Source organism: Neovison vison, chromosome 5 (assembly GCF_020171115.1).
Source record: "Neovison vison isolate M4711 chromosome 5, ASM_NN_V1, whole genome shotgun sequence".
Taxonomy (NCBI): domain Eukaryota; kingdom Metazoa; phylum Chordata; class Mammalia; order Carnivora; family Mustelidae; genus Neogale; species Neogale vison.
In genome coordinates, this window is record NC_058095.1 from 99,633,892 (window position 1) to 99,660,390 (window position 26,499).

At 40.3% G+C, this 26,499-nt stretch overlaps 1 protein-coding gene across 5 annotated transcripts in view; it reads right to left on the reverse strand.

Moving 5' to 3' along the window:
• Positions 1-26,499, reverse strand: part of DCLK1 (doublecortin like kinase 1) — a 350,518-nt gene that overhangs the window by 159,385 nt on the left and 164,634 nt on the right. For all 5 annotated transcript variants that reach the window (XM_044249592.1, XM_044249591.1, XM_044249594.1 and 2 more), the window contains exon 4: positions 10,602-10,701. In XM_044249592.1, coding sequence (XP_044105527.1) covers positions 10,602-10,701 — 100 coding nt within the window. The remainder of the gene's footprint in view (positions 1-10,601; positions 10,702-26,499) is intronic.

Sequence of the window (26,499 nt, forward strand, 5' to 3'; positions counted from 1 at the left end):
GACCGCAAGTTAACCATGAGCTCGCATTGCTTGGTTGGTGCTTAAAGAGACCATAATCACATTTCAGCTGCATTTGAACAACTTTGATGCCTCTATTAAGTAAAGTTGTATTCTCTATGCTACTGGAAACCTTTAAGGAGTACTGCATTCAGTTCTGGGTTTATTTTGAGGAGGATATTGCTGACCGAAGAGTATTCAGAAAAAAGAAATCAGGAGAGTGGAGGGTCTTAAGAGCAACAGTTGAAAGAACTTCCCTAATAGATTTGGAAAAACCAGCTCTGGGGAAGTGTCGCGCCTCAGTCCTCAAGCATCTACAAGGTTGACAGGTAGAGTAGATCCTTTCTGCATTCACTGGCTCAGCTAACATCTCATGAGCTTTTGCGAGATTCAGAGCACTGTGATAGGAGCTGTGGGATACACAGACTGGCGATACAGGGCCAACCTCAAGGCACTAACAATTAAGGAAGACGAAAACAAAGAGTCTGGGATCTCTAGTTTTCATTCCAACCCTGTTACCCACTGGGCATGTGTTCAGCAGCTTCTTAACTCACCTAACTTGGTGTTTTTTATTTACAAAGCAGCAGTGCAGAATTTTTCTGGGGATTAAATGAGATAAGTATCTGTCAAAAGAATGAGAAGTCAGTAATTGATGGAAACCAACAAGATGGGGGAAGGGAACTTTGGAACGGAACTTCAAAGGGCAAAAGGGAGTTTGCTGGGTGGTGATGGGGAAAAGGAAGAAGAGCATTCCAGGTTGATGGGACAGTATGAGCAGAGACAGAGATACTAAAAATAAATGGCTTTTGGGAGGCCAGCAAATAATACCGAGGCTGGAATGCAGAAGAGGAATAAAGAACGATAAGGCTGGAAAAATACAGTAACACTGAATTACAACTGCCCTAGAATGATATGCCAAGGAGTCTCTGGGCAGTGGACGGCTATTGAAGGGAATATAGGCAAGTCAACCTGTGTACAAATTCATGGAATAATTAAAGACTGAAGCCAGGGAAGCAAGTGAACGCATCACTGTAGGAGTCTGAGCAAGAGATTATGAGGAAATGACTTAAAATAATGGTGGTGGCATTGAAAGCAGGCGACAAAATGTGGGAGGTGAGCAGTAAAGGTGAGGGGAAGTAAAGACACCTCCATGTGTTGTAACGTTGGTATTAAGGAGAATGTTGATGCCATGAACTAATATAGGAAACACAGAAGGAGGGATAAAACTGACTCAGAAGCTGATGCGTTCAATTGTGGGAAATGCTGAATTTCAGTCGGCTGTGGAATAACCCATAAGGAAATTCCCACCAGCATTGTTGGAAAGATAGTTCTGGAGCCCCTGAGAGGCATCAGGGTTAGAGATGGAGATCTTAGAGAGCAAGAGTGTATTGTCAAACATAAACAGACTTGGGTTTGAACTCTGCCTTCAACACGAACTAGCTGTGTGGCCTTGGACAAATTATTTATCATCAAAGCTTTAATTTCCTTAATTATAAAATTGGGAGAATTATACATACTTCAAAGACTTTGCTTATTGCGTACCATCTGGTTACCATTTGTCACCGTCACTGTCCACCATAACCATCATTGCTGAAACCATTAAGGTAGATGAACTTGGCTAGGAATTGAAAGTAATTAAGTAGAAAAAAGGGTTGAGGAATGAATCTTCAGGAACAGTTACTAAGGGATACATGGCAGAACGAGCTAGAAAGGAGCTCAGGAGCCGTCATGAAGGGAGGCGAAAGACCAGAACAGCAAAATCCCATAAAGGACAAGAGAGGAGAATTTCAAGGAGGGAATCCTTAAAAGTGTCTAACGCCACAAAGAAGTTGGGGAGGAAAAAGAGAAAAAAAAAAAAAAAAAAGGGCATTGGGTATAGTGATTTGAAGGTTATCCTTGTTTATGGACCTATTACCTATATGGTAGGAGTGGAGTCACCAACGTCACAGGATTCCAAATGGAAATTTTGCCCAGCCTGCCAGGGGATGTGTCTCAGACACTAAAGTAAACTGTGAGGTAGATCACTTTCTAGAAATTTCAAAGTAGATCTGAACAAATTACATGCCTTAGTTTTCTGACCCATTTCAAAAGTGGAAAAGGCATCGTGTTCTCAGAGAGAAAGGGGATTTGTAAGAAGGACTTCTTCAGAGAGAGCTATGCTATGAATTCCCTCATTCCAAAAGAGGGGAGATACTTCTCTTCCTCTCAGGTAGGGCTTCACTGCAGATCGGAAGAGACTGGTCGGTGTCATCTGCAGAGAGAGGGGAACAGCATTCTGGCGGCTGAGTGTTCACCTCTGACTGGAGAAATACTGACAGCAGAGTAAAGGACGCCTGGTTGCATGGAGTGTTGTTGTCGGGGTTGGGGGGGGAGGACATGTGAGTGTGTTGATGGATCTGAGGGTGTGAGCTGGCAAGGAGCTAATTTAAATTCTTCCTAAGAGGATCATCTGAGGCCAACAGGGGGAGTTCTGGAAAACAAGGACTAAGGGAGAAACACCCAAAACTGGAAGAAACTGAACTGACTACATCAAAGAAGAGAGGAATGTTCCCAGTGAGAGTCCCTGAAGAACCCATAAAAACACCCAGAAGAGAAGTTGGCTTAATATAACATCTGTGGAACCCAGACAGGCTGAAGCTATCTTACAACAGTGCTGTCATGTAAGGACTCCCCACCTCCCCTTTCTCATCACCCTGCTCCTTTCTACCCTTCTCTGTTCCAACCCTGAAAGGATCAAAACAACAAGGAGGAGGTAAGTGAAAAAGGAGAACCCTACCTTTTCCCTCAGAGAAAGGACTCACTACATTGGGCCCTGGGTGGGTATGGGAAAAGAGCTCCAGTTTTGAATGACTATTGCCTGGGACTAGTGATTTTCATTTCTAGATTGAGATGGTGATTTGTAGCTAGAAGAGTCCATAATACCTTTTGCTATCTCAGGAGGGAAGAGAAAAGTCTTGAGATTTGTGCCTCAGCATCATACAGTAGCAAAAGAACTTCTACTACTACATACCTTTAAAAGGCTAGTGGAGGACAATTTTTAATGAAAAAAAAAAAAGACGTATAAAAAGGAGTCAGGGGTGCCTGGGTGGCTCAGTTGGTTAAGCCGCTGCCTTCAGCTCAGGTCATGATCTCAGGGTCCTGGGATCAAGTCCCCGCATCGGGCTCTCTGCTCAGCAGGGAGCCTGCTTCCTCCTCTCTCTCTGCCTGCCTCTCTGCCTACTTGTGATGTCTCTCTGTCAAATAAATAAATAAAATCTTTTAAAAAAAAAAAGTGAGTCAGAATGAGGACGTGGAGGCCTCAAGGGCGGTAATTTTGCTCTTTAATAAAATTTTAAAAAAAATTTTTTTTAAAAGTTTTTTTTAAAAATTTTTCCTTTTAAAGCTGTTTGACAGAGAGAGAAAGGGAACTACGGCTTGATTAGATGATAGAGATGACTGAAGGCCCTTTGAGGAGAGGGAAAATTTAGTCATGGCTGCAGTTTGAAAAGAAAGAGACCGTGAAGATAGGGTAAAATAACAAATTCCCATGGAGGATAGGAAAGGAACACTGATAAGACATGGTCACAAAGAAGAGTGAAGACAAAATCAAGAGCATTGCATTTGACATGAGAGAAGGAGGGAAGAAGTTACAGAGACATTTCGGTTTAGAAGGGAAGGCAAATAAAATAGTGTACAGTAATGACTTGGATCGTCCCCATGGGGACAGGGGGATTGGCCTTCTCATATGGATGTAAGCTGCAAAACAGAGGGTTCTAGCTGTGGAAGGATGAGCAGCTGTCGCAATGGCGTGTGGGGGATTTCTGCCCCGGGCAGGGCTGCCAGCTGATGGCCTCCAAGACTCCTACTGCGTGGCACTCATTGCCAATATTCTATGTGCGGGGTATTTCTGCGTCAACAATTCAGGTGTCACTGTGACTAAATACAATAAAAGGAAGCCTGTGCGGACCAGAAGAGAAGGTGTAAAGGAAAGACTGTATGCGTTATACAATGTCTTGGTTTCCTGAGTAGAAAATCATCTCTTTGTAGCAAAGGAACTAGCTTGTGCTGGAGTTAGAGCTTGTCTCCAAAAGATAATACTCTATATGTCTCCGTAGCTTGGCAGCTATGAAATTTGGAAATATCACTATGTTCTGGGGAACTTTATATTTAGGCATGAGCTGAAGTGTAGCTCTCGTGGACAAACCCCTTGAGCTTTACCACGGCTGAGAGGCGAATGGGAACCTGCTAACGAGAGCAGAGCACATTACCGATGTGCTCTCCGGGGCTCCAAACAAACATACGAAAACCCATAAAACCCTCTATTTCAAGCATCAGCATGCATTCTATAAATCAGTGCAGTTAAGATTACACCAGATTTTCTGCGCGACAATGAAATGTCACAGAAACTTGGCCATTATTCAATAAGACAATTATCACTTAGTTTTGTTTTTCTAAGTAAGAACTACACATTCCCAGAATTAACATTTACTGAAACAATAAAATTTTCTAGCACGAAGTACTATGCACCTCAAGGAAATCTGCCCCCAGACTCAATTTAAACTGGTCACATAATTCAATTAAAATTTAAATCCAAAAAGATAAGTCCATCTGTTGTGACCCCATTAGTTATTCCCCACAGTATTTTCCCAAAAGAATAAAATACACTACAGCAAGGAGCACCAAGTAATATTTTGAGTCAAAGTTCAGTACCAGAGATCCTTTGACATCTTTCGACACAGGCAATATTAAAAGTCATACAACGGGTCATATTTCATGTGCCAAGGCTGATAGTTATTTGCGCCTACTATACTCCCTGGCACAGGCTAAGTTAGCTTAGCTTATTGAATAAATGAATGGATGCATAAAAGAATGAATGAATTTTGTTAGCAGTAACTCAAAACCCACTGTGTGAGGAGGCCTGGTCTCTATCCAGACTCTGAGCATTTTCCTGGTATTCACAATGACCTCATGGTTTCCCAGCATTGCCAGCCCCAGGACAGGGCAGCGGGCCACCCAAAATCCCTTTGACACAAGTCCTTTGGCACATACAGGCTGGGATCCCTAAACGTGGTCCATTTGCAAAGTATGACTGGATCTAAACGTGGTTTGGTTTAAAAATCTTCCAGAGATTCCCTCCAGAGAAGAGTGGAAATTTTCCAAGGTCCTTTTACTCCCTCTTACCTCCTCCACAGGAATTAAAGTTGAGAGAGGGAAGAAAGGAATAGATAGATAATTGCTTTTTGGTTCTAAAGAGCACCCAAACCAAATCTTGGTGACATCTGCCTCCAATTAAGCCCTGCAAATGAATGTATGTGGCTGAGCCCAGCTGCAGTCCGCTAGGAGGGAGATTTCAACTGAAGTGTCATTCATATCATCATTCACCAAGTAATAAGGAACACAGTTTTGAACGTGCTTTGACATTTATTATCTCATTTGAGGTCCATTACAACCCAGGAAAAAAAGGTGTTTCACAGAATGGGAAGCAGGCTGGGAGATACAAAGACCACACAGCAAGAAGGACATGGAGCTTCACTACACCAGTCTTCTAACTCTACTCACATGCTGTTTCTACTATTCTTGGTTCTAACTCCATTTTCTTACCACCCAGAAGTGGGAAAACACTCAGGGATCATTGCTCGGTGAACGGCGCCTAATACAACTTCTGTCTCCTCTCATTGAGGACATGGGTCCCTGGAATGTAGTCATGATGGAGTATTTTTAGAGATGTTTACCAAGTGGATTCTGGGCACCTGATACCAGGGGGTCCATAAGAGAAGCCAAGGAAATGTTCTTACTAGAATCACATACCCAAGAAGAACATTGCATTCCAGATGGGGGTGTCTAATGCAGGGAGAAGTTGGACTGGCATTCCCCAGGAACAGGACATTATTCACACACATGGACACACATTTACTGTATCCTGAAAGTCTTAGTGCACTTGTGAACTTTCATAACTTCGAAAGTATGGATGCTACCAACTTACAAAAATCATGGGAAAACCCATTTTTTTTGGTCTATTCTTCTACACTATACTTACTAGACTTCTGTAGTAGTTTTGTGAATTTTGAAGAACATTTACTCATTTTAACTTTTTTCTTCAGTCAACATTTGCCATGTTCAGTCAGAGGGGCTGAAAGGTATTATCACATTGGACATGCCTATATTCCAGACCGAAAATGAGTCACACCTCACAAGAAGCCTGCAGTGAACTAAAATGTTCACATGTTCTCCTGTTAGAACTACATTACTCCTGACTAAGCTGGTTTAAAACTGGTTTCTTTTCAATGAAAAAATACCTAAAGCACTACTCTTTGTTAATACCAATTCAATTTTATCTTCTTGGATACAATCCATTTCGCTAAAATCCTTGTGGATCCTTGCTTTCCTACCAGATAATTTCATTCACACACCACCCGCATTCTCAAATGGCCATTTCTTGTCACATTAAACTACACAGAATCCAAAGAATAACCCTATTGCCATGACTCTTAGCACACAAACAGTCCTTCCCTTCAGGGACCTCATGGGTCAATTCCAATAGCCATCCCCTCCAACACAGAGACATCAACCTGTAAATGAGGACTTCTTGGACAGGCCAGTTCTATGAACTAAAAATATAGCCATCCCATGGCCTTCAGACCATATATTTTTATCTTATTCAGAAGGATTTCAAGAGAGTTTCTATCAAATGCCCTGCTGACCAGTACACTTCTCAGACCATTTCAGGGCATTCTTCTGACATCCCAGGTGAGTGACCCTACCTACAAAAGGCCAAAAGAGGGGACAGTCTTGTCACAGCAATCTTGTCTATGTCTTCTACTCATTAATAAAAAACTATAACAGCACAAATCGAAAGACGGGTCAAAACAAACAAATAAAAGTGAGTTTACTTGTAACTCAAGTTCAACTAAAATCCAGACAACCTCCAACATCTTTCTGTGGGTTGAATTGTGCCCCACAAAAGATACGTTGAGCTTCGAACCCTGGTACCTGTGAATGTGACCTTATTTGGAAATAGGGTCTCTGCATATGTAACCATGTTAAAATGAAGTCATACTGGGTTAGGATGGACCTTCATCCAATAACTGGTGTCCTGATAAGAAGAGGGAAATTCGGACAGATGGAGAAGGCCTCATGAGGTTGAAGGAAGGGACTAGAACAATGTTGCAGTAGCAGCCAAAGGATTCCACGCCAACTACCAGCAGGAGCTAGTATTATAGTTTTGAAGGATTCTTATTCAGAGCCGTCAGAGGGAGCACAGATTTTCCCTATACCTTGAGTTTGGACTTTGGCCCCCAGAACTGTTGAAGAATCAATTTCTGTTGTTGGAAGCCACCCAATTCATGGTGATTGGTTAATAGCAGGCTTAGGAAACTCATACAACATCTATGCAGAAATGTGTAAGTTTGAAGTAATACTTATTAACATCAGAATCAAGAGCGCTCAGGAACTGGTAAAAAGAGAGAGTGAGAGATATATTTAGATTCCTGAGCAGGTGGCAGGCCCAGCAGGGGTGAGGTACATGAGTGAATAAACTGGCCAAGCAAGTTTGGGGGTGCTGGCTTGAGGCTGGGGGCGGGGGCAGGCAGACAGAAGGTGATATGCTGCCACAGGCTCCTCACCAAGGACTTAACGTCCTCTCCTCCCAGGTGAGAGATAGGCATTTCTCAACAAAATCCTGTCACTTTTTAATGGCACCAAAAGTCACAAATTTGTCAGTTTATCATCAATATATAAGCAAAACTATGTTAAGATTCCTGTCTCCAATTTGGCATTTTCCTTGCCTGTGCTTCATCGTTCTAAATGAGACAGCAGCCCATGCAAGGGAAGGAGCTGTTGGCCTGTCTGTCTCTATATATAGTTCTGTAGCCACCATTTTTCGAAGGTGCTAAGATTCCACTGATTGATGACGATATCGCTAAAATGAGTTACAGTTCAAGATGGAAAAAGGAAGGCTTTTTTTTTTTTCCTTCCCATGTGAAAATTTAGGGGAGGAAGTTTCCTCCCTCGTAGCTTCTAATATTGATCTGGGTCCAGTGTAGCCCATGAAATATAAGTCTATGAAGGCAGAATTCCTCATTGGAAAGACCTTATGAGCAGTCTCCAGGAGCTTTCCCAGCAGTAATTAGGGGGATGTATTATTGCTAATCCTGAGCACACCGGGAGCTGGGTTAATTTTGAAAGATAAAATAAAAGTGCTGCCTTGTGGCAAAAGGCCATTTCTTGATGCCATTAAATCAAGCACAGCCCTGCTTGAGTATTAATTCCAAAGATGTCTGTACCCCCCGCCGATACTCCTTTTAGGAAGCTACTATGGAACAGGCCAAATGAAGCCTCAATGTGCAAATACCATTTAGCAAGTACAGATAAGCTGGGATAAATCATCTCAGAGCACTTAAAAAAAGATTCAAATTTTAATACATTAGCACTAGAACATGCTGTACAAGCAACAGGGAAATTGCAGTTGTCAATGTGTGAATTTAGTCTCAGAGTAAGTTCATCCAAGGAAGTAAAATCTCAATTTAGATTCTTTCTCTACCCCCTTCCCCCAATCCACGTGTTTCTCTCAGGATGCGGGAGGACACTGTTACTCAGCAAATGGATTTCACACCAAGAAATGGTTAGGGTATATTCATCAGGGGTAAGAACGTGAAGTCCTGACTTTTTCACTGAAATAGTTTGAAGTGGTCTTTCCAAGTGCCAAACCACGGGCGATGGGCTAGGTGTTGCGATTCACGTGTTTGCAGTGCGCCATTCTGCATGCGTGCGGATATCAATCTGTCTATCTCTCTGCCTGCGTTCTTTTTAATGAGAAAGGATTCTCAAGGGAAATCACAGTGGATTTTCTGGTACTTTTTTCTGTTGTACTTTCCAGAAAGCCCGTCTGCCTGCTGTCGGCGGGGAATAGGACAGGCTGCCGTGTCTGGTGTGAGAGCACAGGGTAGGGAAGGGAAAGCCCAGTCCAGGGCCTTCACTGTCAGGGCGCTAGGCTGGGGAGAGGCCCCAAGTTTCCCTGGGGGCTGGATAGAGGCCTTGGCATCCTCAGGTCCACAGTGATGTTTTGAAACTCAACTATATTCCAGTTGGAATTTGACAGGTTGTTTCCTATCAAAGCAACAAATGAAACTTTCATTTCAGAACGCATGGTTCCTTCAGATTGTTCTATCAGAGGCAGATATTTTCTTTAAATTGAAAGTCAAGGCAGTTTATTTTCCTCAAAACTGTGCTGTGGGTTCCCGCCTGACTCCTAACATTCTCTTGTTCTACACAAAATGGCAAGGCTGTCTCATTCTGAAGAAGGAAGGGGTGGGTTGGGGAGAGCCCTCCCTGAGGGCTCCCTGTGCTGGTGTATTTTCATAGTATCTTTGCTCCCAAAGGGCACATCAACTAGAGATAACGATGGAATGTATTTAAAGTTTTTTCAAGAGAAAGAGATACCTTCCAGTTAGGTTCTTTGAACCAAAATAACTTAAATCTCTTCAAATGACACTTCTGTCATATTAACTATCTATCTATCTAACATATTATGTCATATATGTACTTTCATCGGGCATTTGAAGTTTTCACAAACAGGGGCAATCTCTCTTATTCCTATCCCTCCCCACACACTCTAAGTCATTTTTAAATGATAAAATGATTGTACTAGGTTTAAATGCATATAGATGATCTACATACATATGTATTAATACAGATACTGAAGGAACGAGCTTCAGCTGTGGGAGGGTGGGACCCCTGACATCCCATCATTTATCCAGTCCTGTCAGTGCTCAAGTGTTTCCCATCCCCTTCATCAAAAGCTCACTAATTTGTTTCTGCATGCATTTAAGCAGAAAATTCATTACCACTTCAAAAAGCATTTCCAACCACCTAGTGTCTGAATTGTCCATAAATATGTGATATTCCCCTAATTAAATTAGAAGTAATGTGATTAAGGAGAGGTCTCTTCTGTCAGGGCAATAATCTTTCCTGTGATGCTGGTGAGATTCTGAAATGACTATAGCATCAGAAAAGAATCTTTCTTGAAGTCACAACCTTTCATATTCACTTCTTGAGACAGGTCTTTCCCTCTTACTCAACTGTCTCCTCTTCATCTATTACAATCACATTTCAATTTGAACCAAAGGATGCTACCCGCCTCCTCTTTGTTCCCTCACAGATGCTAATGACATACAAATTCGGTAGTAGTTAAAGGAAAGGGGATGATGCCAGGCCACTCTCCCTCCCAGTTAGGAACCAGAAGAGGCTAGGGAAAGCTCCACCTAGAAACACACGCAATAATTTTATGATCACAAATCTCTCAACTACACATGTTGACAAAAACAGAGAATTAAAAACGTAGAAATCTGCATCCTGGTTTTCTATAAAACATCAATTTAGTTATTAAGTGGTTATAAATTAGCCATTGGTAATTTACTCTTCTGAATGATTTAACCTTTCCAATTATCATTTCATCTGTTTTCTATATTAAAAAAATCAAAGAAATTCGAGATATGAAAAAGACATGCTGGGCGAGGATCTGAAACTGATTTGGTAGCTCTGGGGTTGACATAATCTTGGCCTGGTGCAGCTCATTTTGGAAAGCTGCCTCAAATTTCCCTTGGTTTTGAACTTTTTTTTTTCCTTACCACTTTCATCTAGCAAGAAATCATCCTGGTAACGGAACTTCTCCGGTCCACATGCAATAAAAATGTCATCGTCACCAAAAAAGTCCTGAAGGCACATCACCTACAAGAGAAAAGCATGGCACTCAGCAAGGGGTCGGCAGAACAGCAATTACAACATTGCATCCCTGCAAGCCCACATCTGCATAAAGCCACTTCCCCACATCTAATGGAATCAACAGGAAAGCTTCTCCAGAGGAATTTCAAAAGAAGGTTTCCAGCATCTGTTACTAGTAAGAAACATGTTACATTTAAGTTGTGCAGGAAGACGGGATAGGGAAAATAGAACCAGTAACTGTCACATTTATTACTTGACATATCAATAGGCCATGAGGTAAGAGCTCTCTATTTTCATAACAGAGTGGATGCAGCAGTACGACACATGGGAAAGGAACACCCCTTTATCCATTTGAATGTAATATTCCTCGATGGCAATAAAAGCCAACGCCTGATTTTAGCAACAAATACAGTAGACATGCGGCGATCTCCGTTTGGGATAACAACTGAAGAAAATTATCTGTATCATAATATAAATACAATGATCTCCTTTAGACTCATTCTACCTCCAGTTGAAAGAAAAGTAGAAGTCCTCGTAAAAGGAATAACAAAATAGATTATTTCTGAGACGGAGGTATAGACACTAGGCAACCGTATGCCCACCACTCAAGTTAGGCTAAACTTGAAAACTCCTGTGCTACCCAGCGTCTCATAGATTGGCAAAAGCAAAGTTTTAAAACACCTTTTGATATTTATTCAACTTATTCTCCAATGAGAACTTTAAGAGAGCTCACTGTTGTTTTTCAGGTACATGTGGTCAAAAGGAGTAATTTCCAGCATACTGCTCTCTGTTGTTGGATACATGGTGAAATATTTTGTTCGCAAAATGTATGATGCCAACAGAAGGCACTGGAACACTGCTGATTTCTATTTTCAATTTCCTTTGCTTGGAGCACACCATGAAGCAGCCATGAAACAGACTTTCTTTTTTTTTTCTTTTTTTTTTTTTTAAAGAGACATGAGTAGACCTTAGATACAAGATAGAAAACTGAGAATTCTTATTTTTTTTTATTTTTTAAGATTTTATTTATTTATTTGAAAGACAGAGATCACAAGTAAGCAGAAAGGCAGGCAGAGAGAGAGGAAGGGAAGCAGGTTCCCCACTAAGCAGAGAGCCCAATGCGGGGCTCGATCCCAGGACCCCGGGACCATGACCTGAGGGGAAGGCAGAGGCTTTAACCCACTGAACCACCCAGGTGCCCCTGAAACAGACTTTCTAATAGCATTTCCCAGGAATGTCTGAGGCCGACAGACAACGCCCCCTGGCGTGTTAGAGCCTTTTGGCCTGGGTTTACAATCAGATCCTTCCTCATTGGTTTGTAGTCGGCTGCAAGGCGTCTCTGGGGGTTCTGCTCTAGGTCAATGCTTGGTAGCACTGTCCTGACACACGGAAGGTAATGTAAGACTTACAGCAGTAAGCTGGGAGAACACTGCATGACTTAGAGGTCCCAAAGACAATGATGTGTAGCCTTCAGATAGTTTTTCCAAATAAGCTCTCATTTCCAAATAATCGCTTGGCTGAAATTTTAAGAATGACATTTCTAGAATAGTTTGATAATAAACACTAAGTATCAATGAGGTACATCCATGACGTATTTCTGGAAAGTTTGAAAAAATAGGTGGTTTAAGAGGGATGTTGTAACAATTAAGGAAAATGGACTATAAAGATCTTCAGGAGTGGTGTCAGAAGTTCCGATCTTCTACTTGAGATAAAAAGAGGGCCTTTGTGGGTGCCTTGGTGGCTCAGTCAGTTAAGTGTCTGCTTTCGGTGCAGGTCATCATCCCAGGGTTCTGGGATCAAGCCCTGCACTGGGCTCCCTGCTTAGCAGGGACCCTGGTTTTCCCTCTCCTACTCCCCCTGCTTGTGCATTCTTTCTCTCTCTCTCTCTCTCTCTGTTAAATAAATGAAATCTTTAAAACAAAACAAAGTTAAAAAAATAGGCCCTTTGCACCTGGGTGAATCAGAGGCTAAGCATCTGCCTTTGGTCATGATCTCAGCATCCTGGGATGGAGGCCCACATTCGGGTCCCTGCTCCGCAAGAAGCCTGCTTCTCCCACTCCCACTCCCCCTGCTGTGTTCCCCCTCTCACTATAATTTTAAAAAGCAAAAAAAACCCAAAAAAAAACAAAAAAAAACCCAGGCCCTTTGAATTCAGAATCCACTCTATGTCACTCCTCCCTTTCTGTCTGATCCCAGCTATGGCCCTGTCCATCTTTATCTTCAGGACAAGCACCCCACCCCAGCCTTCATGAACAGCAGTTGATACCAACTCCACCAACCCCACACAGGCCATTTTCACCTTACTGAAGACTTTACTGAGCTCACTTTACTGAGCCTACTATGCGCCAGTTAACATAGAGCATATACACACAAAAATGAATAAAACATGATCTCTCCCTCAGGCAAAAAATGTGAAAAATTAAACTTAAAAGGCAGTATTTCTTCGAGTATGAATGGTTAATATGTTTTGTGCAAAAAAAGGAGGGGGGTCCTCTGGCCAAATAGATTTGGCAAATACTGAATTCATCTGATATAAACAGGTTTCTTTATTTCTGGTCCTTGCAAACCCTTCATGTGCTCACATATATCACAACTCCAAAGAGAAGATAGAAAATACAGTATTTCCCAACCTTATTTGATTTTAGAACTCTCTCCTCACAGCATCATATGGACTAATGCATGATGGGGCTCCTTTTGGTTCTGCAGTGATGGGCAGAAGGGAAAAGAGCTCAGGGACCACACAATGGAAATTAACATAACGCACTCTCCCGGGCAGCCATATTTCCCTAGCTGATAAACATTTATCATGGGCCTGCTCTGGGCTATGCTGTGTGCCAAACATTATGAAAACAAATCTCTAATAGATGAAAAATACTGTTTTCCAAAGGCAATTGTCCTTTCATTCCACATATTACCATCATTTGTATTCTAGAACATCAGATTGCCACACAGATCACATTCATCTATGTGGGCATGTTTTATGCTATTGCTAAGCAGGCTGATAACTATCCTCAAAACTCCAGCACACAATAAGCAGGTTGCCAGCTAACTAACTCCCTTTCATCATATACCCAGGACTGTCCTCTAAGCCTGAGACTCAAAGAACAGAACAGCCAATGATCCAGCTTGGACAGTTTAGGTTTAATTCTGTTGGCAAGTGGGAAATGAAACATGATGAACTTTTGATGTTGTTTCCAACTCCAGGATTCCAAGACCATAAAAGGAATGCAGCAATTGTTAAAGAAAAGTAACTGTCATCACCCAGCACAGAAAGACAGGGAAAAGTCATTTCAGTGCCAAGCAACATGTATTCATTTACCTCTCAATCTTCAGTGACTAAAATCAAAGAATGTGTTGAACTATCAGAAACTGTAATGTCTTCTGTGCTCTCTGCTCTGGCATCATTTAGCCATTTCCCTGCCCACAACCTCCCAGCACAGAAGGTGCGTGTGGTCAGTAAATCAAATTCAAAGTTGTAAACCTGCTCCTTGTTAGAAACTTCAATAGAAGATTTGATAGAAAAGGAGGCTTAAAGATGGATTTAGGATAATCTATGCATTTCTATTATCCATGCTTTCACTCTCTATCATTGATTCAAAGGTAGCTGTAATGTATTCCATCTAATAAAAAAAAGTAACAGAAGAAGATGTATAACCCTCTTCTGTAGGCCAGTATACTGTGAGAGTTTCCTTTGGCATTACCGGACACACAATATCAAAGGATTACCAATGTTTTGCATAAAGATCTGATTTTATATATCTATAAGTGTATTCCTTTTTAAATCTGAGGTTCTCAAAATTCAGGATTACCAGCTGAGAAAAACAAATTCCATTTATGTATTAACATCTCTCAAACCTAGGCCTTTTCCTGTCCTCCTCCTCTTTACCCCCATTACCACATCAGTCCAGAGCTTATCCTCCTACCTGTGGACCTTGGCATTTCCCTCTGGTGCCATTTTTCTCACTCCTACCTCCTTTCTCTCCAATCCATCCTGTTTAATTCTGCTAATCTACTCTTTCTTTTAAACTTTCAAAATCTCTGTTCATGACTCAGAAAAACATCAATGGCTTGCCATCATCAAGTTAAAGTTCATCTTGAGTCTGACATTCTATCTGGTTCCAACCTACTTTTCAAGTCTATAGGAGTCATGCCATGTACCTGGTACTTAATAAACATTTATTGGATGGATGCATGGATGGTTGCTTGGATGGATGGATGGATGGATGGTTGGATGAATGGATGGATGACTGGATATTTAGATGGATGGATGGACGGATGGATGATTGGACGTTTAGATGGATAGATGGATGGATGGATGACTGGATGTTTGGATAGATATAGATGCATGGATGAATGGATATAAGGACAAATGCAAAGACTATGGTCTCACCTAAAACACATTCCAATTTAGCTGCTTTATATATTCTTCTCAAAAAAGGGATTCTTCCTTCCTACTTTTAAGGATTTTTGTATGACTTTTTTTTTTTTTTCACTTGGTATCCCCTACCTAACTCTTCAAATCTCTGCTATGACTCAAGGCTCAGTTGAAGATTCAAGCCTTACCTTTTCTATCCACACCAATCCAAAGTGACTTACCCCTGCCCTGAAACCCTAGTCACCATTCAATAAATGTTTATTAAACACATATTATTTATTAACCACAGTGCTGGGCCTTGAGAATACAACTGTTCTCATCCTTCGTCTCTTCTCTTCCAGTACATATGTGTATAGACTTACACTCCAAAGAATCCCAGCACACTGTTGTGAATTACTAATTCAGCAGAAAGTAAACTGCATTCTCTACCAGAGGTTTATGTTATGGGACTGGAATCAGGTGGCTCAGCTGCAGTCTTTGCACGGTGACTACCTCCGACTTGGTCGAGTTAGAAAATCCCAGTCAGCTATCTTGAAACACATCTCATTTCTAAAGACCCCATGTTTAGTCAGGGCAGAGGTAGGGCCTCCTGTTGGGTGGGATTCTTCAGCACCAGAGAGACATCTGCTCTGGCACAATTTCCCAAGAGCATACTCTGTCATCGAAGCCCAGGTTCTGAATTAACGCAACTCTGTCACTTAGGCGTTCATCTCTTTGTGTCTCATATCAAATATGTTCATCATACTGGTTGCTTTAAAGATTAGATGAGTTAAGACTGTGACTCAAAAGGGCATAAGTCCTCAATCCATTTTCATTATTTTTATTAGCTCATATGCATTTTTACTTCCAAATAAGTATAAGCCAAATGTATACTTAGTATAAACAAATAAAACATAAAACAGTATGCTGTTCCTGGGCACTATAACAACAGGCTTCCTTCCTAAGTGAATTTGGATAAAATACAGCATATAGGTGTCCCTTTTCACTTAGGGAAATAGGAATTCTACTAGTATAATTACTGTGGTGAAAAGCATACTTTGAATTAGCATCACAGAAATGGTGCAAGGCTGGTGGAAGTTGCTAACAGAGAAGCTGGGATAAGGTACACGCTTTCCATCGGGCTTCCACTGAAATGATGCCGTGAATGTCATTAATGACTATGGTCACCTGCCAGCACAGGTCTGGTTCTATAAACCGTGTCTGAACTCAGGACCCCCTGGGATCTGTCACAACTTTTAGTTTCGTGGGCTCCGGAAATTTGTATTCCTCTGAAAATACTATCCCTGTCAAAATGTCCCTACATTAGAAAAGAAAGTGTGTGTGTGTAATATATGCAGTTCATAAAGGAGGGAGTTTATGGCATACAATGCTTAATATTCTATCAATTAATTGGCAGTTCTTACCCAGTTCTTTGGTCATTATATGAAACACTTGGATTATTATAGGAAAACCCCAAAGAAAGACACACCATTTGTTGCATCAGAGTTTATCTCTGATGGCACTTAGCATAATGCCACACCCACTGTACCTCAAAAAATATGGGTAGTTATAATTGCCAGATGTGTTGGAAAAAGCCCTTTGAGAATCAGGATACCTGGGTTCTGAGACTAGATTTGACATAAACATTGTAGACATTTGGAACAGTTCCTTAAGTTCTCTTGGTTATCAGTTTCTACATTGGTTCTACTATGTTTTACCACAGCCATTTATATGGTGAAGCTATAAAGAAAAGATGAAAATTCTTCTTGATGTGATAACAGCAATAAGAAGAGTTCTATAGGGGCACCTGGGTGGCTCAGTTGGTTAAGCATCTGACTTTGGCTTTGGTTTCGACCTCAGGGTCCTGGGATAAAGGCCCACCTTGAGCCCCAAGTTGGGCTCTGTGCTCAGTGGGGAGGCTGCTTCTCTCTCTGCCTCTCTCTCTGCCCCTCCCCCCTGCTCTCTCTCTCTCTCTCACTCTCCAAAACATAAATAAAATACTTTTTTATAAAATATTTTTTAAAAGAATAGTTACATACATTATTATATGTAATCCTCAGTATACATTATTGCATTGAACCCTCCCTGCTGTAAAGGAGACAGACTCTATCATAGTTAGATGTTACTTACATCCCAACTGTACACATTTAAAAAACAACTTAGCCACATACAACAGAAGATGTGTAGAAGTTTGAAACAATTCAAAAGCAGGCTCTTAAATACCAAGCTACAGGAAAACAAATCTATTCCAAGCATAGGAATATGTATCCTTACATTTGTGCATTATAAATTTCAGTTAATAAAACCATTTTAATAATACTTATCACATATACTGCACATAAATTGTTTCTAGCAAAAAGTGTCTAATGAGTTTTTTAGAAAGGAAGTTTGAATTATTTCTTTGATCCTAGGAAAACATATTCGGCTTTCTGACTCTTTTTATGTAAAACATGAATTTATATCTTTTCCATTAACTTGTCATTACACACACTTGTCCCAGGAGAGACTGAGCTGCTTCCAGGGAGTAAAAAGCCACTATAGACAAATATGGACTTCCCCTCCTCTGAGCTTCCGGTTTGAGTTGCTGTGCATGGACAGAGATTCAAACAAAGGCAATAAAAGCATCTGCTATTTACACATTTCCAAAGCAGGACTGTGGAATCCAGTCCCCCTCACTGGAATGAGATCTCCATGGTGACGCTGACATCACAGAGTCAGGGAGAGTTTCAGCGGTCGCTATATTTACTTTACAAGAGCGCCCTCTACCAACAAAATGGAATATCTCTGCAGCCACAGCCTCATTTTTTTTTGAAGCCACACAAGTCATTGTGTCCCTATCACAATTTCCCCTTCCGTGAAACACCAACATATTTTACCATCACCTACCTAATGTATTTAAGTGAGATTATGATCACAGAAGTAAAAGCCAAGAAATTCAGTCCATGTACTGGAATCACTGAGTACAGGATACCCTTTCTATTTTAATTTCTTTTAAAAATATTTATAATTTCTCATTCTTCTTGATATCAGTTAAAGGCAACAGACTGAAAGGTTCAGTTTTAAGGAAATGCTCTTTTCCAAAAAGACTTAAAAAATCCAATCACCTGTGCCTCTAAAAGCATCAGAATCAATAACTTCTTTTTCTGCACAATTCATAATGTGACCATTATAATTAGTTTTCAGTTAAAACTTGGCACATGTGGGTCTTCTCATCCTGCCAAAACCTAATTCTGATAAGGTTTCTCTTCCAAATTCATTCCATACTTGGCTTCTTTTCTCTACTCTTAGCGTTGAGCATTGTTATTCACAAGATACTGTAAGTCAAACACTGTGAATTTTTCTGTTCTATAATCATGTAATTCTATACATTTCTGATTCTAAAATATGTCTATAATTTGTTTTATAGCCAAATATCAGGAATGTGTTGCCATGTTATTGTCATTAAAAACACATCCTCGGGGCACCTGGGTGGCTCAGTGGGTTAAAGCCTCTGCCTTCAGCTCAGGTCATGATCTCAGGGTCTTGCGATCGAGCCCCACATCTGGCTCTCTGCTCGGCAGGGAGCCTGTCCCCCCCCCCCCGCCTGCCTCTCTGCCTACTTGTGATCTCTGTCTGTCAAATAAATAAATAAAATAAAAAAAAAAAACCACATCCTCTATTGTTCCCTTACTTTATCACCTTTTTATTTCTTTGATGATAAACTTAGCAAATGATTATTTATCCTACAATTGTTCTTCTAGCAAGAAATTTCTGATAGGGGCACCTGGGTGGCTCAGTTAGTTAAGCAACTGCCTTTGGCTCAGGTCACGGTCCCGGAGTTCCGGGATCAAGTCCCGCATCAGGCTCCCAGCTTCATGAGGAGTCTGCTTCTCCCTCTGACCTTCTCGCCTCTCATGCTCTCTGTCACTGTCTCTCTCTCAAATAAATAAATAAAATCTTTAAAAAAAAAAAATTTCTGATAAAGAAAAATCTCTTAAAGAAACTCTGGTTATCACCCAGAGAACAATAAAGCCATTAAGAACAGAAATAAATTACTCAAATAATAACAGAGAGAGAAAAATAAAGATCCTCAAACTACTTTTCACAAGTTTGAAGGTCTAAGACACTTTTTTCTTTTTTTGCAGAAGCAAATAATACTGTTGAAATTCTGAAATGGCTAGTACTTAACACTGAAAGAATATGCTGATGCTTAAAAACTAGAAAAAAGAAAATATCCTTTTTTGAAATGCAAGCATTTAATTTGCTGAGTCAACAACAACAACAACAACAACCAACAATTATGAAATGGAAAAGTACATTCATTCCTTGATCGTGTTCTCAGCTGCTGGTCTACATGAACATGCAGCTAGGGCAGCATGTCATGGGACATACTCTGACAGAACACACTTTCCTTAGAGAAAAAGAGGCACTAAAACATGAGCTAATGTAAGGCATGTGTCAGGGTTCTTGGCAAGCAAGTAAAGTTAGGACACGTGCATTACAATGGTTGGGCTTCGAACCCAGAAAAATAAACCCGACCCTCAAAACCTGTGTCAGGCCAACACCCTCGGATACAGTTTCTCTGGATCAGGAGTTGAAACGTTGGTAAAGCAACCAGTTGCTATCTTGCAATTTTGTTAACTCTTACTCAACTTGCACTGACCAGTGAATCACAGTGCTGTGAATTTCCTTCCAGTATTTTCAAAGGAGCCTGAGGCCAGTGCCAAGATCTATGATGTGCCATGCCCTGAAGACACTGGACTCACTCACATCATTATACTGATTCCTCATCAGGACCCTTTGGTGAAACCTGGTTTTTAAAAAGTTTAGCAAGAAAAATCACCCCCCAAAGAATGGGTATCTGGGGCTAAAAACATAAAGATAATCACTCCGTCTTTTCTATTCTTGCACACTGGCTTGTCACTTACAGTTGGAAGCAGAAAATGATATTCCCAAACCTATGGAAGTATGTGTCTGCCAGGAACATTTGTAAATGTTGCTTGACATTGAGGCATGGAATTCGTCACTTTAAACATTTCTATATCTATTTCCAATCCACTTGCCTGGATATACGGCTTGACATTAAAAGGAATGTTTTAAAATAGGATTCAGACTAGTCTTCTCAAGCAAATGATGTTTTCTAATGACAATCCTGTAGAGTGAAAATCTCCAAAATGGTTGCTGCTACTATTACCAACACTGGCATGAGCGTAAGCACTGTCCCCTGACCATCAACAGCATGGTCACCGTCACCATCACTACCTCCATGGTGGGGGCCCTCATAAACTCAGGAAGTTTTTGTTGTGTTGTTGTTTTTCTTTTCTTTTCTTTTTTTTTTTTAAGATTTTATTTATTTATTTGACAGACAGAGATCACAAGTAGGCTGAGAGGCAGGCAGAGAGAGAGGAGGAAGCAGGCTCCCCGCTGAGCAGAGAGCCCAATGTGGGGCTCGATCCCAGGACCCTGGGATCATGACCTGAGCTGAAGGCAGAGGCTTTAACTCACTGAGCCACCCAGGCGCCCCTGTTTGTTTTTCTTACATTAGCTGAGGACAGAGCCTTTTATCTCCTGGGGGTTCAGTATTGGTCAGGGTTCTACTCCTCAGATACTTGACCACTTCTAAATGAGAATAACAACCCCAGGAGTACTTAGCACAAATGCAACCTACAATTACACTCTAAAACTATTAAGTGGAAAAATTACTTTTTTTCTTTATCCTAACTCAAATGTAGCTAATAAAAACATTTATGTAGCATCAAAAATATTACTGGAGAAAAGCACTTCTTCCAAAAATATACTTTAGAGTAAGTCAGCTTTTAAAACTGCCAATAAAAACATTCCCTGGAACTGTCTGAATAATAGTACCATTTTTTGCATAATTGTATTTAGATCCAAGCACAGCTAATAAAAGACTGAGAGAGAGAGTGAGAGATGGCAGTGGTAAGATAGAAAGTTCTACGATCCAAACTGAAGGCTTGGTTTAAAACACTGTTTTTATAAATAAATGGGTATACAACTGTGAATACATACTTGGGGGTATCCCTTACTCAATGGTCTTTTAGAAAATCATAGATGGTGACCAAAACACTCTAGGCCAATAGTTCTTCTTTGTCTTCATCTTATATCATGTATATTAGAGTTTTCATTATTCTTTTTTTTTTTAATCTAAATTTACAGTTGAGTGAATAACATAGGGCTGGTTGCCATTTCCACACAATGCGGTTAAGTGTAAAACATAAGGACTTCTAATACCTAGAGGCCTAGAAGGTAACATAAAGTGAAGCAGGTCAGCATAATAAAACACAGTGCAAATGGGGCGATAAACAATAATTAACATAGGCAGACAATAGGAAATCGGTGGGGAATGTAATAAACTGGAAGTCTCCCTTCCCCTAAATGGGGCAGCAGCAGTTACTTGACACTTGGCATGTAGCAAAGTAAGCCCAGGGCTACTAAACTTACTAAGTTTTTAAGAAAAAGTGAAATCAGATTCTTATTTGAAAGTCCCTGATTTTTAAAAGCTGGCAATAAATTCATTTTTTTTATTAAAAAAAAAAAAAACACATGGTGCATTCCAAATAAAACACACCTGTGTCCTGGATTCAACCCGTGGGCAGGCAGTTTGCAATCTCTGGGGGAGAATTCCACACTAAGTGGCCATTAGCCATGGTTAATGTGCTCAAGGCTGGTCTCCATGGCAGTGCCCAGGGCCCAAGGAAGGCAGCCAGGCTTCCCTGCAGACTGTGATACCTATAATTTCCAAAGGTAGGGTAGGATATAGGTAAGACCCAACATGTCTTGAAAATTAGAGCCTATGAAAGACACAACTCAACCTGTGTGTGTGTGTGTGTGTGTGTGTGTGTGCGCGCGCACGCATACTATGAGCACATCCACATACATTTACACGGGTATCCTGGGCAAAGGGTGGATTTGCCAGCTGAACTTGCCTTTTGTGCCTTCCTCTCTCTTCAACCATCTCCTTTCCCCCTTCCTGGGAGAGAAGAGGAGTGAAATAGCATTGGAGAATCAGTAACATGAAATTTCAGAGCAAATGTTACCAGCTCAGTGGAGATGGAACTAAATTAACTCCCTGTAATAAAGAGAAGAAGCACTTTTCACTTCTCTCTCCCACCCCTTATGTCATCTCCCAGCTACACTACAAGGTCTAATCACGGTTTCAATAGCTACCAGCTTCATCTTAGAAATGAAAGGTCTCTTAAAAAAAAAGAAAGAAAGAAAGGGAAAATCAATCATAAGCAGTAGTTTTCTTTTTGATCACATCTGCTCTGACCAACTGCAAAAAACAACCATGGTTACTAAAAACTATTAGAAATGTCAGCTCTAGTTGGAAAGGGGCAGAGTAAATAAAACTCAACCATCTAGGGAAACAGCCTAGGACATCAAAGTGAGAAGAAAAACTCAAAGCCTTTCACTAATAATTTCTAATAATTTCTAATTTATTAGGTTTCTACAAGTCAGGAGTAAGTTGACATGATTCTTCCTTCCTTTCCCAAACTTGTCTAATATTGCTGGCCTTCCCTCAAAATGTGATGATTAGCTCTGAATATCCTTCATGGTATTTAAAGGGTTAGGCCCATTTATACTAGCACAGGGAGATTCTCTAGATGTTTGGATGAGAACATACTCATGTTTACACTTTCTAATGTTCTAGTTTTCATTTAACAATGCACCAGTACAGAAAGGCACATAATAGGGGCTTTCAAAGACTATAGTGGCCTTGAACAGCTTTGCCTAATAGCTCTAGAACCAGAGAAAGTCAGGTTTAAATCTCAATTCCATTAATTACTCACTGGGTGGCTTGGGTCAATTACTCAACATTTGGAAACCTCCTTTTCTACATACGGATATTGAGGATAATATATCCACCCCACAAGACGGCAAAAAGAATTCACTGAGATAATGTGCGGTCCTGTGGCAGGCAGAGGATGTGTTTAGTAAAAAAGGCAAAAAACAGTATACAGGCCTTAAGTTAATGTTGCTGAAGCATAAACTTCCAAGATTACACTCAGAAAAGTCAATGATCATGGACTAGAAGGCAGAATAAACCAGCAATTCCTCATTTGTCTCCCCTTGTACTGCGTTTCTGCTGAAAATTATCCCATCTAAAGGATGTCAGACTTCAGACAAACATAAGACATTAGAATTGCAATCAACACTAACCAAAGTGTGTGAAAATAACATTCTCTTTCCCTCTGTGTATTATCCATTTTTCTTTCATATGTGAAGAGGACAATGCAATAGCTCTATTAATATAAGCTATCTCCTTACATCCTCTGAAAGTGCCTGACAAGTAGATGACTAAACATTCCCTCCCTGCTGAAACATTTGTCCATGCCAATCACAACTTCCTTGATGTTAAGGGACATGAAATCTAAGCATGAACTGCCATGAAGAGCAGCCGTTCACAGCTTCAAAACCATGAAAGAGGCATAACCGTTCAACAGGAATCTCGACACTGAGGTCCTCTCCTTATGTGTCACTTAGACAACTTCGAGTTTGAAATCTGCCCCTATTCCTAGTCTCTTCAGAGAGAAGTAAGGTTAAAATCACCATATACAACAGTTATTCTCATTAAATGTACTTAAACAAAGCCATCACCATAATTTAATTTCTGAAACGAGCTAAAAACTTCTTTCTGCATTATTTGCAGGGTTACACTGCCCTGCAGTGTCCAAACACATGAACTGTTAACAGTATTTTTTGAGCTCAAGAAATGTCTTTGTATGAATCTTTTCAGTGAATGGAATGAATAGTTATTTTCTACATGGTCTCAGTGAGGGGTGTTGCTATGGTTTAAACTGTGCCTCCCTCCTGAACTCATATGTTGAAATCCTAATTCCCAGGACCTCAAAATGTGACCTTATTTGGAAATGATGGTCATTGGAGATGTAATTAGTTAAGATGAGGTCATGCTGGAATGGGGTGGGCCTCTAAACTGACTGTTGGCTTTCTAAGAAGGGGACATTTGGAAACAGACATGCACGTAGGAAGGACACCATGTGATGATGAAGGCAGAGATGCTCCTAGAAGTCAAAGAATGCCAAACACTGCCAGTAAACCACCAGAAACTAGGAGTAAGTCATGGAACAGATTCTCCTTCACAGCCCTCAGAAAGAATCAATCCTGCTTGATCCTCGATTTCAGACTTCTAGCCTCCAGAACTTTGAGAATAAATTTTGGCTGTTTAAGCCCCCCACTTCATGGTACTTTATTACAGGTGTATATCTTTCATGCCCACAAAAATAAAGAATTACATAAACTTTTCCCACAAAACATACTCATCTCACTTTGACTACAAGGAGCGTTCAAGAAGGAAGGTTCAAAACATTATTGTTTAAACTTTAACCTGAAGATTTTTTTTAGTAACATCAACTGTCAATGGCTTCATTTTTCTATTGTTTAGTTCTAGAGAGTTTTAGAGACAAACTCTAAGCCTAGAACATTTTATTAAAATATTATAGATGTTGTACTAACCTGAAAGAAAGGCAAACACATGGTTCTGATTCCTTTCTCATGTATGCCCGTCAGCTCTGAGGCCACAACGACCAATTCCTCATTCTATGAGAGTTGTGCAGACCCTGGATTATATAGAATCTTATTTTCTCTTTGCCTTTTCTGCTTTGTTCATCCTCAGCCAGTTGTTTTACATTATATATGCAGGATAGAGTATTAAGGACAGGAAAGCCTTTATGGGGCACCTCCTTGACTTCAAATACAGAAGCAGGGAGAGAACAAGTCATGACAATTTCCCAAGAACAAGTGGGTAACAGGCAAGACCTCAGACTGAGCTGAATCAGAACTGGATTGCCTTAATCCTGGCTCTGAATTGCTCTTGTGGGATCCTGATGTCTCTTGACTGCCATTTTGTCTTCTCCAAAGAGGGATTATATTAAATGAATGGCAACAATGTCTCAAGATTTAGAAAGGACCACAAGCAATAGACAAACTGGGAAGGCAAATGTTTACTGCAAGCATACTATGCCCAAGGTCCTAAAGATAAAAGGCATGTTTATCACCAGACTGAGGGGCCTCTAGAGTGACGCTAGTGGGGAACAATGAAAATATCATTGATTTTACAATTTATTAGATGCTCATTGAATGTTTTGTTAGGGTAGGATACCAATAGGAAGCTTTGTTTTGGGCATGATTTATGAGTAGGAAGATGTGATTGTGAAGAACTGATTTTATGCTGAGAAGTGAAAGGCTATTACTAAAATTTGGCATATTCTAGTCAATGATAAGCTTAAAACTTCAATGTTCCAAGTGTTTCTAGAACTGTGAAATAGTTAAATTATCACTGCAGCATTATAACAACTTGGGAAGAACCATTTTTTTGTTAAAGATATGATAATACTTCTAAGACTAGGAAATTGTTAAATTATGGCTACTGTTTTATAAAGTTAAACTTGGGGGTAACAGTCCTTTTTAAATTAAGAAGTACTTTTTAGAAAGCAGTAAAATCCTGTTGTATCAAATTATGAGAAGATAATTGGGAATGATCACGACTTATTATGGGTCCTTTTCTGCAAAGAACTTCTGAAAACGAATTAAATTTAGATTATAAGGGGGTGTGTAAAATTACAGAACTAAAGACATTCAAAGGAATAATGCTGCAAAGTGCCAGGTTTTAAGAATTTAAAATACAGGGTTGGGGGGTACGGGGAGAAGAGAAAAGAAAAGAAAAGAAACCACTTTCACTAACAATGAAACTATAAGAATTCCAGGAGCAAACATTTTGTAAAAGAAGAAATGAACTTGCAAATTATATGAATGCATGATTTAAGAATTCAGAGACAGTACCAGGGTTTTAAAACTCTCCGCATTCCTCTCCTATTTGGCCAGTTCACTTTGCTACGTAAACCTCTGCCTCCTTGAAGCCATTACAAGCAGCTAACCAAATTACACTGAGGCATGTGGCTGGAAATACTTATCTTCATATCGTAAATTTAAATCTTCACTAATGACTTGCCAGAACATACTTCTTAACGTTTTTGCATCCAAGTTTTTCTACACATACAAAAATGTGAGCATCAAAGATAAACATTCTTGTGTCTTCCAAGTGGTTTGTAAACTGAGACTTTTGGGCCAGATTTGTCCCTGCTGCCTGTTTCTAGAGAGTCCATGAGCTAAGAATGGTTTTTACATTTTAAAGTAAATTGAAAAAAAAAAAATCAAAAGAAGAATAACGTTTTGTGGCAGGTGAAATTCCAATTTTGGTGTTCACAAATAAAGTTTTATTGGAAAACAGCCATGCTCATTTGTTTCCCTATAGACTGCACTAACTACAATGGCGGAGTCGAGTGGCTACCTCAGAAACCATATGGCTCAGAAAGCCCAAAATCTTGACTCTTTTCAGAAAAAGTTTGCTGACCTCTAATGTAAGTCACAACTTAGATTGCTTTGACATGAAACCAGTAAGTTCCTTTATTTCCCATAACCAGGTCTTACGT